General features: G+C 41.3%; 1 protein-coding gene across 1 annotated transcript in view; it reads right to left on the bottom strand.

Annotated features, from left to right (window-relative positions):
- The window catches only part of SYN2 (synapsin II), a 180219-nt gene that overhangs the window by 19740 nt on the left and 145576 nt on the right, over positions 1–14903 (bottom strand). The window contains exon 11 of the mRNA XM_029965206.1: positions 3910–4059. Coding sequence (XP_029821066.1) covers positions 3910–4059 — 150 coding nt within the window. The remainder of the gene's footprint in view (positions 1–3909; positions 4060–14903) is intronic.

The following is a 14903-nucleotide window of genomic DNA, read 5'->3' on the forward strand; positions in this document are numbered from 1 at the left end:
GGTTTTCAGGAAAGACTTGAAAAAGGCTTCTCTAGAGATCTATCAAAAGTATGCAAAGACGTTACAAAAAGTGGAAATTTAGATTTCCATCTTTTAAATACCGCATGTAGAAAAAAAAATGAAAAATTTTAAAATCACGTTCTTAGATCAAGTTCTATTATGTATTTTCAGCTTGGTCTAGGGTAAAACAAGCTGTAATGTTTTTAAATTAATAGAAACCGCTTCATTTTTTGAAAGGTTTTTTTGAGTGTAATTGGTTTTAACAGATAGAACTGCCTCCAAGCCTCCTCCTGCACAGCTTCACTGCCCTCTGTGCACCAGAACGTGCTACAGAGTCTGTGCAAGTGTTTATAGATAAATAAAGAAATATGTAACATGCAAACCATATATTTTTAAAATCTTGATATATCTGATACCTCAGATTATAGATTTAATGGTTTAAGAATCACAGGATCTGCCCCTCTAAGGTTTCCCTTTGGAATTTGCTCCTTTTGGCACTCAGACAGGGAGAACTTTGTCAGCCTTCATAACACATTGCAAAGCCAATCATTTCCACCAAGATTTGGCTGCACAGTACTAAACAAAGGCTTATTTTCCTAATCATTGATTTGTTTTCTGACGGATGGTTAATTGGAATAGTCCTGACCATTGTGGGCAGTTTTGAATTGAAGGATGTTTTCTGCACGATGCACCCAGTGCTACAGGAGCCAGCAGATTGTAAATACTTTTTAAAAGCCCACACAGATTATAAGGGAATTCAAAACATGGCACAATTGTAGCTGTAAACGGAAGTAGCAAAACACACCAATTACTCTTTGATATCTCTGTTATTTCGGCTTCTAAGACCACATGTACACATGCATGTAGTTGATTTGGGATAAATTACCGGCTTTGCATTTTATGCGACCGGTAGAAATCGGGAATGTGCCCCTGCCCCACAAATAAATGGACTGTGTTTCCCAAAAACAGGATTAGAAAAGGAGAACGCGGTTAAAAGATGAAAGGGGCAGATTGTTTTAACAGACTGATTTTATTCTTAGCAAAACAACCCAGATAAAAATTAACTGCACATGATGAGAAATCTGCTTTAAATACTACAGAGCTGTTTCATGATTGTCCCTTAAAACTGGGAAGATTAGGGGGCATTTGCAAATAGACTCTTCTGTAGAAATTCAGATCCTATTTACCTGTCCTAAACTGGTGGATCATACAACAAGACCAATTCTAAGGAAGTAGAGTCTGATTAACTGAGAAGAAAATTAACAGATATTGTAAGTATTCTGAAGGCATATCTCTGGTTTTGGTCAACTGCAATCCGGAATTTAAGGATAGGATACGGAAAAGAAGATTAATGTTGAATAACATCCTGTTGTCGTTAGCAAGGGCTGAATCCCTCAGTAATAACCTAAGCTAAATAGAAACCTACCAGAAGTCCATCAGATAGCCAGAATATTATCTTTAAATACATTCAAAGTTTTTTTGTTTAAGAGGGAAAAAAATTATTCAATGGACATGCTGAGTGACAGCAATGACCCAGGAATTTAGGAACCTTCTGCAAATGTTCCTTGTGCCCTATTTTCATTCTGGACTTAGGTAGGCAGTTTTTCTTTGGAAATAAGTGAAAAGTTTTTTTACATACAACAAATAGCCAGTTTCTTTGGATGACCCCAGTAACCGTAAATGTTCCTCCTCCCTTGCCCTCTCTGAGATCCAGGAAAGCATGCTGACTCAAGAACTTCTATTTTTTTCCCCAAAATGTGAATTATCAAATATGAATCTATTAATGTTACAGTAATGTCTATTATTGGTTTAAATTTTTATTTATGTTGACTTGTATTGCCTGGGAAACTCTAAATTTGACTCTTTCCTTCATTTTAATATATGGATAATTTACTAGTCCTGAAAGAAGCTATTTTGGCATAAGGTGATTTATTTTTTTCCCTCCTTGTCTTTCTTTTTTCATCCCTTTACAATGGACTTGAGTCATGTTGGATGGAAACTTCTCCATTGTATGTGGTTCCGTGGTTGAAACAATTTTGTGCTTAGTTTCAAGTGACCATATTATAAATAGAAGCCACACCACTTTTTTATGTGGGCTGGGGTATTTTTGTATCTTAAAGCATGATGATATATTTGAACAACAAATTAGTCATTCTACCTCAAGAACTAGTCTGTCTGAGGTATGCCACAAAATTGTTTTCAAATTGTTTACCTGGTGTGGAGCCTACTGGAAGTAAAAATAGATTCTTGATTTAGGCTTGGTAACTCCTGTATTACAGTTTGGCTTATTCTGTTCCTTAACTGATCCCCGTGGAGCTGTGCTGGTCCAGAGCAGCAACACATCCTTACAGGTTATGGTCAGAGTGATTTTCCTGTATGCACAACTTCTCTGGACAACCTGTTCTAGTTTCTTACCAACCTCACCATAAAGAATTTCTTCCTTATATCCAATCTAAATCTACCCTCTTTCAGTTTAAAACTATTACCTTGTCACTACAGTCTTGGTTAAAAAAAGGGGCTTATAAGCCCTTTTTATGTACTGAAAGGCCTCAGCAGTGTTTCCCTGGAGCCTTCTCTTCCCCAGGTGAACACCTCCTGCTCTCCCAGCTTGTCTCCAGAGCAGAGGGGTTCCAGCCCTCAGAGCATCTTTGTGGCTTCTTCTAGACCTACTCCAACAGGTCCATGCCCTTATGTTGGGGGCCCCAGAGCTGGAGGCAGCTCTGCAGAGTGGAGAAGAGGGGGACAATCACTTGCCTCGACCTGCTGGTCACCATTTGGATGCAGCCCAGGACACAGTTGGTGTTCTGGGCTGCAAGTGCTCGTTCCTGACTCATACCCAGTTTCCCATCCCCAAGTCCTCTTGGCAGGGCTGCTCTCAACCAATTCATCACCCAGTCTGGGTGACAGTGGGGGACTGCCAGGGCCCAAGTGCAGGACTCTGGCACCCAGGTCCCCCTGGCTGGCATCCCTTCCCTCTCCAGAATCTGTATGCACCACACATCTTGGTGTCATCCACAAACACTCGGAGGGTGCACTCAGTGCCATTAATAAAGGCGTTAAACAACACAGACCCTCCAGGGTCACCACTTGCTGCTGGTTTCCATTTGAACACTGAGCCATCGATAACTCTGGGCACGGACATCTGCCCTAATATTCCACCCATCAAATCCATACTTCTTCAATCTAGGAGCAAAAAATTTTATGTTCTCAGAGCCTTTTATGAAAATACCGCGCTCCCTGAAGTTATTTTAAACTATCAGTAAAATAAACTTCACATTTCATAAGCACGGAAATGGCAACACAAAGATGATTTCCAAAGTCTGAAAGCCTGCAAGCAAGGCCAGGGCCAGAATTCTGCATCCCCACACTGTAATTGCCAGGTCATACAAGATAAAATACGTGAAGTGCATCTATTTGCAACCTTTGGCATGCGTTTTCCAGTATGCTAAAAATATTTCAGGAGTTTTCTAGATTTCTAAGGTGTTTCCATGTACTGCAGCACATATAAAAAAGATTATAATGTAATTAATTTCTCATAGGAGCAACAAGAATTATTATCTTAATGTTCTTTCCGACATCCTCAGGGCAAAGGTTGTCTATGACTGTGCTTCTTATTATTTCCATGATATTTGATACATATGTAGCTGAAAGGAAACAGTACAAATTCTGGTAATTCACTGAATCCACAGTTATGATTTCCTGGTAGAAACACACCAATACTTGCACTTCTTGATTATACCTGGAGACAATCTCATTTAAACATGACAAACTGATAAAACATGTTGATAAGATCTTGAATCCTTGTAGTTTCAGGTGTCTGCATGGTTTTCCAGCCAATTTCTTTGAGGAAAATTTTGAGCTTAAAATTATATATCAAGATGCTGCATTTTAAAAGTAAATGTTTCCTACCTGAGGCTGCTGAGTGGCAGTGGGTCTCTGAGGAGATGGAATAGGAGTTTTGGACAACATTTGGTTCATTTTGCTTACGACCAGCTCAGTTATGTGCTGCCTGTCTTCGGTCTGGTGCTCCCCGATCAGAGGCATCGCACAGTCCATGACCTGCAAAATGAATCAGCAGCTACAGAGGTGGCACAAAGGAAACTTCTTCCACAGCTGTTTGGAATGTCAGGTCATCTATTCACTTAATTGTTTTTAACAGAAGTCAAACACCAGCTGTAGAAATGGTACGTGCTACATCAGAAAATAAAGCCTGAGTGCAGGACACAGGGCAGCAGAGCAGGAGAGCAGCAACTTTGCAATGCCATCCCCTTCCAATCTTCACACAAAATTCAGTAGGACACCTGGGGATTCACTCTCTGGGGAATGGGACTCCAGTGGGAAGCACAGAGCAGATAAGGAAAATGAGATTTCTCAAGCTGTTCAGTGATCTGCTGAAAATCTGAAGCAACTGTTCTTCTGTCTCAGCTACATATCTGAAGGTTTTCTCTTTCTATGGCTCATTCCATGTTCATGAACTGAAATAGAACATGGACATGCAAAGTAGAACTTCCAGCTTCCTAAATATTTGTGGGATTTTGCTAAGGAAGGCTGGATCCCCACTGATTCATGAAAAAATTTAAATAATACCTTGTTATTATTGATACCCTTTTTCAAAAAGTAGTGTCGTGGCAGTGCAGCTGATGCAAAGAAGAAGTAAGAGTTTCTACAAAGAAAGTAGGATAGCAGAGAGGAAAATAAAAATGTGCACATTTCCATTCTAAATGTGACAGGTTAATAGTGTTCAGTGGTTATTTATTGCAGCTATTGAGGTCAATAAAACTAATACTGAATTTCATCACTTCAGTGGGTTACAAACATTTGTTATTTCTCCAGAATATTTTTTGTTTCTCCAGTGTATCTACTTTTGGCACATCTGTGTTTGTTTCAGGGGAAAAAAAAGCATAACATAATAACCCCAATAATTATTCACAATGGCACTGGATGTTCTTATTTCAAAAAATAATAGGATTTAATTTATTAAATTAATTTATTTAATTTAATAATTCTGAGAAATGGCAATCCTTTTGCCATGTGCATCAAGACTATTCAGAAGCAGGTGAAGGTATGTCCATGTCACCTGCAGCCCTGTACTCTGGTGTTTTTCACAAGGATGGATCCCAAGGGACACCCATATCTCCACTTTAGGGACAATGGTTGAGAACCTCAAGGCACTGACTACAGAAGTACAAGATGAAGAGAAGAAACTCAGAGAGGAGACGAAGGAAAGCAGCTTCCACATGTCACCAGTGCAAACCAGAGCCTCTGAAGTCAGAGCCAGACATTCCCCAGTTAGAGAGAGTGGATAGACAAGAGCTGAAAGAGAGAGAAAAAGGGAAGCCCATGAGAGTAAGTGCAGTACCAGTATCTCAGGGACAAGGGTCTGACCCACTAAAAGGTTCCTCCTGAATGCACTCACAGGGAAAGGGCTGTGATGGCCCCAACCAAGACCAGTGTTAGAGGGGCCCTGCCTCTAGCCAGGTAGAGGCACAGGACAACCCTCTCTATTGGACTGCGTGGATCTGATGGCCTGGCACATCAGACCCACAGGAATACAAGGCATAGTTGACACTGGCCCTCAATGCACGTTAATGCCCTCAGACACTATTTCCACTTCTGGGGTGACTGGAGGGTCTCAAGAGTTGACCATGGTGGAAGCTGAGGTGAGCTTGACCGGGAAAGAGTGGCAGAAACACAACATTGTGACTGGTCCAGATGCCCTGGGCATTGACTACCTCAGGAACGGGTACTTCAAGGACCCCAGGGGACATAGATGGGCTTTTGGAATAGCTGCTGTGGAGACAGGTTGCTAAGCAGGTGAATTGTTACTGGACCTCTCGGAGAGCCCTTCTGCTGTTGGACTGTTGAAGGCTGAAGAACAGCAAGTGCCAATCGCCACCACAATAGTGCATCGCCGGCAGTAACGAATGAACCGAGACTCTGTGATCCCCATCCATAAGATGATCCGTGAGCTGGAGAGCCAAGGGGTTGTCAGCAAGATCCACCCACCCCTCAACAGCCCCATCTGGCCTGTGCATCAGCCGGATGGAGGATGGAGATTGACCGTGGACTATCGTGGCCTGAATGAAGCCACCCCACCACTGAGTGCTGCTGTTCCAGACATGTTGGAGCTCCAGTACGAGCTGGAGTCCAAGGCAGTGAGGTGGTACACCACTACTGATATCGCAAATGCATTCTTCTCCATCCCCTTGGCAGCAGAGTGCAGGTTGCAGTTTGCTTTCACCTGGAGGGGTGTGCAGTACACCGGGAACCGACTGTCCCAGGGGTGGAAACACAGTCCCACCATCTGCCACGGACTGATCCAGGCCACACTAGAGCAGGGTGAGGCTCCAGAACACCTGCAGTACATTGATGACATCATCGTATGGGGGACACTACAGAGGAGGTTTTTGAGAAAGGAGAGAAAATCATCCAGATTCTCCTGGGAGCTGGGTTTGCCATAAAGAAGAGTAAGGTCAAGGGACCTGCCCGAGAGATCCAGTTCCTGGGGGTGAAGTGGCAAAATGGACATGGTCAGATCCCAACAGAAATCATCGATAAGATCACAGCAATGGCCCCACTGACCAACCAGAAGGAAAGGCAAGCTTTTCTGGGTGCCATAGGTTTCTGGAGGATGCACATCCCGGAGTACAGTCAAATCGTAAGTCCTCTCTATCTGGTAACCCGAAAAAAGAATGATTTCCAGTGGGGCCCCGAACAGCAGCAAGCATTTGAACAGATTAAGCAGGAGATTGCACACACTGTAGCCCTCAGGCCAGTCAGGACAGGACCAGATGTGAAAAAGGTACTCTACTCTGCAGCTGGGGATAAGAGTCTTTCCTGGAGACTCTGGCAAAGGTGCCTGGTGAGACCCGAGGCCACCCACTTGGATTCTGGAGCTGAAGCTACAGGGGATCTGAAGCCAACTACACCCCAACAGAGAAGGAGATCCTAGCAGCTTATGAAGGAGTACAAGTTGCCTCAGAGGTGACTGGCACAGAAGAACAGCTCCTCCTGGCACCTCGACTACCAGTGCTGAGTTGGATGTTCCAGGGAAAGGCGCCCTCTACGCATCATGCCACTGATGCTACATGGAGTAAGTGGATCACTCTGCTCACACAGCGCGCCCGTATTGGAAATCTGAATCAGCCTGGGATCCCAGAAGTCATCACAAACTGGCCGGAAGGTGAGAGTTTTGGTCTAGCGAATGAAGAAGAAGGAGAGCAAGTGGTACGGGCTGAGGAAACCCCACCGTAAAATCAACTACCAGAGGAAGAAACACGCTATGCCCTCTTTACTGACGGTTCCCGTTGCATTGTAGGGATGAAACGTAAACGGAAAGCAGATGTATGGAGCCCCACCCGACAAGTTGCAGAAGCTACTGAAGGAGAAGGTGAATCGAGACAATTCTCAGATCTCAAAGCTGTCCAGTTGGCATTGGACATTGCTGAACGAGAGAAGTGGCCAAAGCTTCTGACTCGTGGATGGTTGCCAATGCTCTGTGGGGGTGGGTGGACAGATGGAAGAAGGCCAATTGGAAATGCAGAGGGAAACCCATCTGGGCCACTGATATGTGGCAAGACATTGCTACCTGGTAGAGAACTTGATTGTGAGAATCCATCATGTAGATGCCCATGTGCCCAAAGACTGAGCCAATGAGGAACATTGCAACCATGAACAGGCAGACCGAACTGCACGAGTCGAGATGTCACAGGTGAATGTGGACTGGCAGCACAAAGGAGAGTTGTTCCGGGCATGGTGGGCCCATGACGCCTCAGGCCATCAGGGCAGAGATGCCACCTATAGATGGGCACAAGACCGAGGGGTGGACTTAACCATGGACATTATTTCCCAGATTATCCATGACTGTGAGACGTGCTGCCATCAAAGAGGCTAAGAGACTGAAGCCCCTGTGGTATGGTGGATGCTGGAGTAAGTATAGATATGGAGAGGCCTGGCAGGTTGACTACATCACACTGCCACGAACCTGCCAAGGTAAGCGCTATGTGCTCACCATGGTGGAAGCCACCACTGGATGGCTGGAGACACATCCGATGCCCCACGCCACCACCTGAAACACCATCCTGGGCCTTGAAAAGCAAGTCTTGTGGTGACATGGCACCCTAGAGTGCACTGAGTCAGATAATGGGACTCATTTCAAGAACAGCTGAGTTACCACCTAGGCAAAGAAGCACGGCATCGAGTGGGTGTATCACATCCCATATCATGCAGCAGCCGCGGGGAAGGTTGAACGGTGTAATGGACTGTTGAAAACCACCCTGAAGGCATTGGGTGGAGGGATCTTCAAGAACTGGGATCAGCACGTAGCAAAGGCTACATGGTTGGTCCACACCAGAGGCTCCATCAACCAAGTTGGCCCTGCCCAATCAGAGTCCCTTCACACTGTACATGGGGACAAAGTCCCAGTGATTCACATGAGAGGTATCTTAGGTAAAACAGTTTGGATCAATCCTGCCTTGAGCAAAGGCAAACCCATTCATGGCATTGTTTTTGCTCAAGGATCAGGTAGCACGTGGTAGGTAATGCTGGAAGACAGAGAAACATGGTGTATACCTCAAAGGGACCTCATTTTTTGGTGAATTTCCCATAACATTTTGCCTGTATTTGTATGTAAATATTTGTAATACGTACACAGTTGGGGTAATGTACGTATGTCTATGGCTGGAAAGTTTGAAACCGATATAGAGTGTTAGTTGGATGTTTAGCTGTCCACTGAAAACCATTTGATGTTCAGAGGGGGAGTGATTCCTGTGGCCTAAAAATCTGCCCCCCTTGAAGGCAGGGTTTAATGGCAGCTATTTTTGAAAATATACACTATGAGGTACATTTTAGCCCCCCTCTCACCCAACATCAGTTATATCTTTCACAGGTGTGCAAAGAAAACCTCCTTTTGTTTACCATTCACTTACATTAAAACAATTAGTTGGAATGACTGAAATAAATTGCCTAAAATAAGGTCCTGCCAAAGGATTAGAGAGGATTAAGATCTGGAGGATCTGGTTTGAATTTCTGGTTTGAAGTACTACTACAACTGCAAGTTCACACACAGACTTTCTTTAGGCAGTCTATTTTCATTCCTAATAAAATAATTAATGACAGTTACCACAAGTCAGTAATGTTTTATATAAATGTATCTTCAGAATAAAAATATTTTGTGCCTGTGAGCACTGACAGGAATGTCATGCTGACATTTTGCCTGCTTTAGAAGACTTAACAAAGTTTAAACATATACAATGCACTCTGTTGATAAATAGTCTATTTACAGCCTGTGCTAGTTTTAAAACACCATTTAAAACCAGCCAGTTTTTAGTTCAGTACATCTCACCAAGAGGATTTCATAGAAAAAAAAAAGACATCTGTAATTTATAAAATCAAATCTGTTACTTTTGCAGATGCCAGTAACAACATGGGTCACTATGAATTATGGTCACTTCATTCATATCACTGTTACCTTTTATTTATAAGCATTTCAGTAGCCAATCCTCTGGATGAATTTCTTTTATCACTCACGAACTGACTGGATATATTAGCAGTAGTGACAGAAAGTACAGCAGCATGCTGAAGTCAACATAATTCTGTGACAAAGTGAAAGACCTTTCAGTGCCAGGATCTTTTAGTGAATTAGTCATTTTAAAATTTGAAATCTAAAATTTGGGCTGCAAGACCGAGCCTGGCACAAGAAAGAGAAGAGAAATGTTGTTTAACCCTGACGAATAGGAAAGGAAATGGGATGGGATTAATAAAGGATTAATGCAATTATGAGATATCAGTAATTACAAAGGGATCATCATGTTTGAGGGAGAAACTCCTCCGCCACTGCCCAGACACAGCTCCATTGCACCACATGTTTACCACCAAAGACTTGGGATGTCTTGGTCAGAGTTTTAGGAAAACCCAGCCCAAACAGGAAAAGACCTATGAATTCCAGAAGGTAGGATGATTGGTAAGTACAGAGGAAGGAGGAATTAATTTCATTGTGAATCAGGGTCATTTTGAAGGTCCGTGTTTGAGAGTGGGAGAACTGGGAAAAAACATTTGCTCTCTGAGTAAGGGCAGCTGGATTGTGTGGTGTTACCACCTCAGCCATGTGTTATTCTTCTGGGCTGTTTTTGTTGGACCTGGATGTCTCTGATTGTGGTTAAAATTTTGACTGTAAAGGCAGAGGTTGATACAGATTTTAATTCTGAGTATAGGAAAGTCACTGACCTAAAGAAAAACTAACAGTTTGAGGAGGTTATTTAAGACTAAGTGGGACTAAGAAGAGCTGGTGTGATTTCTGAGAAGTGAGGGAGTGACTGGATGTGAGGTAATCCCAGGGCCTTCCCTGAGGTCTCCGTAGCAGATGCAGAGATAATTTGTCATTGGAAAGGTAACCACACCTGACGAGTTGGAAGGGGATAGTACAGAAAATCAGTGGTGACTGCTTGGAAACTTTTACAATCCCTCCTGTAATGGGTGAATAACAACATCTGCAGGAAAAATAAGAACAGCTGGCAAAGTGCATCAAGCACTTCTAGATGAAGGATCTAGTGCCTACAGACAAATTGATGTGGTCTTGATTTAATCTGGAACGAAAACAAACCAAGCCAATGATTTCTACATTCAATCAAAATCTCCGGATGACTCTGAATTTGTATGTTGTGAACTTAGGCAATTGTACTAAAAAAGAGATAAAACTATATAGGAAATGCAGTTAACATAACTGAGAAAAACAGAGACACTTCAAAGAGAGTACGTGAAAGAGATTGTTTCAATCTATAAAATGATAACTGTTTCAACATCACATGAATTTTACCTGTATTCATCCCCCTATTAACAAAGGGTGGTTCATTACTTACTAAAGAAAACATTAAGCTGGTCACCCATAAGAAGTGTTATTGTTGTTAGTTTAAAATTTAAAAAGTTACAAGTATTTTGACAATAGATACAATAAACATAAATATGATGCTTAAAAAAAAATTAGTGAATAATTACTCTTAGGATGGAAACCAAAATATTAATGTTATTGATGCAGCTCAATAATTATTGCTCCATTCAAATGCAAACCAGTGTCCTAGAAAAACATATTTGCCCCCTTCATTAACTATGTCACTAAATACACATCATTTACTTCTCTATCTAAAAGAAGAGCTGATGTCATTGTTTGAGGAATGATGTCTGGAAAATTTCAGTGGATTAAATATGCTACTTCCAAAATATAAATAAGGCCATTGAATAAACGGATTTTTTCTATCACAGGAAGACCACATGTGAGGGAATGTATTAATGAATTCAGCACTAATGCATGATAAACTTGGAAAATCTTAATTTAATAGGTTGAGGTTTTTTCTAGAATCGTACCTTCTTAACCATTTCTTATTAAGTTATATAAAGTCCTATTAGGAATAATTAAGTTATATTAAGGAAATGAAGCAATGCTCTTGCTTTGGAATAATGTTCACAGAGATGTGGTCTTAATTATAACTGATTTTATACCACCAAAAGTGTAATTTAGGCTTCTAAATATTCAATATTTCTAAATGTTCAATATATTCCAGATCATAAATTATGAGAGACTTCTGACTTTATCAGCTTGAATTTAGTTCCCTTCCTAACCTGAATAGAGGATATTCTTTAATGGCTGGAAAGCCGGAAGACAGTTTCGTTTCTGAGCACTTGGCAGGAAGCATTAGAGGCTCGTGCTCAATAAAGTTGTGCCAAAGCACAACTTCACATGCAATTACGCACAAATACAGTTTCTTAATTTCTTGTGTGGGTTTATTGGTGGCTGAAAGTTTTCTTCGTGAAATCCAAAAAGTTTTCATCTTTCTAGGTCACAAACCACTTGGAAGCTAATTTTAATTTAGCTCAGGGTAAAATTAAGCAAGTAGAAATAAGACACCTGCTGCAGCCACTCACCCATTCAATTGTGAGCAAAATTTGGGAGACTGCCTGTGAGGCCACTGTGAAGGATTCTCTTACATTTGTTCTTCTTTACTGTGTTCATCACCAGCATGAGCTTTTGCTTGGTTTCCCAGAGGTCTGGTTTTCCAAGAGTGAAACAGGAAAGATAATATTCAGTGGAGTCAGAAATATAAACAAGGCGAGGATCTGTTCCTTCAAGTATTGAAACTACAGAAGTGTTAATTTAAGAACGGAAAGATTAAAAGTCTTTCTTATATTTAAGAAGTTAAAAGTTGAATGGACCCTAATTTGAAGTCTTACTAGGAAGAATTGGGGAGACGGTTAAAAATATTGTGTTAATAAATGCTGTGTTAACCAGAATCTTGTTTCTACAGCTTGTCTCTGGCATGATGATGCTTGGCAGCTGAGCGTTCCCATTGAGGGGAAAAGACACTAAATTAAGAGATAAAACAGAATAATAACTTGTCCCTCCTCCTGATCAACCTAACAGCCCCTCCATTTATCTGAGTAATTCTTTAATTAGTTCACTGGTCTCTCTTGGAGTAGGGCAGGGACAGAGAAGAACCACTGGGTTCTTTTGGAGAAGGCAATTTCTTTCAAGGAACCATATTTAGAAGAACATATTCTTTTAAAGGGCAAAGTTACCTCCTAGAGCCTCCCCCCCCCCAAAAAAAATGCAGGGACTGTGAAACTTCACAGAAAAAGAGGGGTTGTTTTGTGCTTGAATAATATTATTACTTCAATATTTCATCCTTCCTATGTTCAGAAAAATTGGTTTGGATTTTTTCCTGGGGATGCATAAGGTATCCCTCAACTGCAGAGCAAGAAAGTACAAATAGACATCCTTCAACATACCATGGGAATAGCATTTATAGCAGTGTGGAAAGGTGAATGGTACAGTAAAAGCATATCCTTTTTATAATGTTTGGGAAACAACAGCACTGTTGGCTTCAGCTTGATCAAGTGACCAGAGATCTCTCGGGTGGCTATAGAAAGATGAAGACACTGATGCAAAACTAGCACTGAGGAACCAAACCAAATCTATAAAATGGACCCAAATCTACCACCCAAAACTATAAAGCTGTACTTACTTTGCAATGTCTTGGTTTTTTATTACATGGAGACCTACTTGCTCAAAGGAAGGTGCATGTCCTACGAGGGAGACAGTAATAAAGGTCTGGGTATTTCTTTTTTTCATAACAATATCTGTGTATGCAGAAATTGAGTGTCTAGAACTGCTTCAGTGTCACTAAATACTCTCATTTTTTTTTCCTTTCCTTTTAGTTCTCTAATCCTTCCAGGTTATTCCTGAATGGTCATTACTTTACTTACACAGCAAGCACACTTTGCATAACTGGAATGGCCAGGGGGCTTTAAAATAACAAGTTATTTAACATTTGTCATAATTTTAATCAAATATATAGAGGAGAGCAGCAACTGGAGAAATTAAAACAGAAAAAATATGTTTACCCTTCCTGAAGAAGTGGGGCATGTGACTGGATCTAATATTAAGAACCAACACATTCCTACCTGCAGTGTAAATGTACTGTATTAGGTCATACATAAAAGATCACTTTAAAGTGGTGTTTTTAAGAGATACCACTAGAACGTTAGATTCATGAGAACAAGGTTGTACTGATTCTCTAATATCAGCCACTAGCACAATTTGTTGCCCCACGGTTTTGGGGAATAAAAGAAAGCACAATATTAAATCAGAATAACAAAACGACCATCACAAAGCAGTTGAATGGCTGCAACTCTAAAATAATAACATTTTGGTATAGGATAAAAAAGAAAATATTAAATTAATTAATTACCTTCCAGAAACAGCAATGTAAAAAGTAGTTTATGTGTTGTACTTTATAACATTAGTTTAAAATGGATTTTTGTAAGCATATGAGTTGCTACATGTAATACTTACACAGTGTGGGTACTTTAAAACTATTGTCTTCAATTATGCATGTCCTAAAGCTCTTGTTGAACACCTTTGTGTTAAGTAGTTATTCATGCAAAATGCTGTTCACCCAACCTTATTACAGAACTAATTTCTGCCTAAAATGATGAGTACACGAAGGATATTTCAGCAGAATTGTAATTCCTGTTCCCTCTGAGGGTGGGTGACACATTGTGCTGGTTTAAAGGTAAACCAGCAGGGGAAATGAACTCAACTCAGAGACCACAAGTCAGAATAACAATTTAATAAAACAACACAACAAGTATGATTATACAGACAAACAACCGGCTTCAATCCACAAAATCCCAAATGTACAACCCAGCACCCTGGGACATGAACAAAATGGTGTTCCCCGGGCCCCCCCTGAGTCCAAAGTAAAGGGAGAGCGGAAAAACCTGTTGGTGGGAGAGCTGTTGCAGTCTGGTCAAAATGGTGATTGCAGTCCAGTCGAGGGTGGTGGTCTCAGTCTGGCCAAGAGCGGTGAGCTGCAGTCCTCCTCTGGAACCCACAAGTGGTAAAAAGGTTCCAAAACTCCAAGTTTATAGATTCTCCAGTTCAGGCAGGAATGCTCAGTCCTTCCCTCAGAGCAGGGAATTCCATAAAAGGGTATGAGGATGCTCAGTCCTTCCCTCAGAGCGGGGAATTCCATAAAAGGGTATGAGGACTGGAACATCTACAGGTCTCTACTGTTAACAATTTCTGGGAAATGGCATGGAAGGCTACAGAATACACAGTTTTGGAGGATGCATATCCCCAAGTACAGTCTGATGATGATACCATGATGAACTGGTCTCAGCTGTCCTAACTAGGACATTATCCACCCCTTATTCTATGCCATCCATGTCATGCCCAAATTAACCTCCTTTAAAAACTATATCCCTTTAAAACTATATACATATATATATATATACAATGAAAATATTACAGACCATTCTCACTCAAAATTAGGTCCCCTTGTGGTACACAATGTGTCTCCCCATCTTTTTGCATTACCCACCAGGTGAAACCCGGCTCTTGGGCAAAAACA

The sequence above is a fragment of the Manacus vitellinus genome, unplaced genomic scaffold (assembly GCF_001715985.3).
Source record: "Manacus vitellinus isolate BGI_N305 unplaced genomic scaffold, ASM171598v3 scaffold_91_pilon, whole genome shotgun sequence".
Taxonomy (NCBI): Eukaryota; Metazoa; Chordata; class Aves; order Passeriformes; family Pipridae; genus Manacus; species Manacus vitellinus.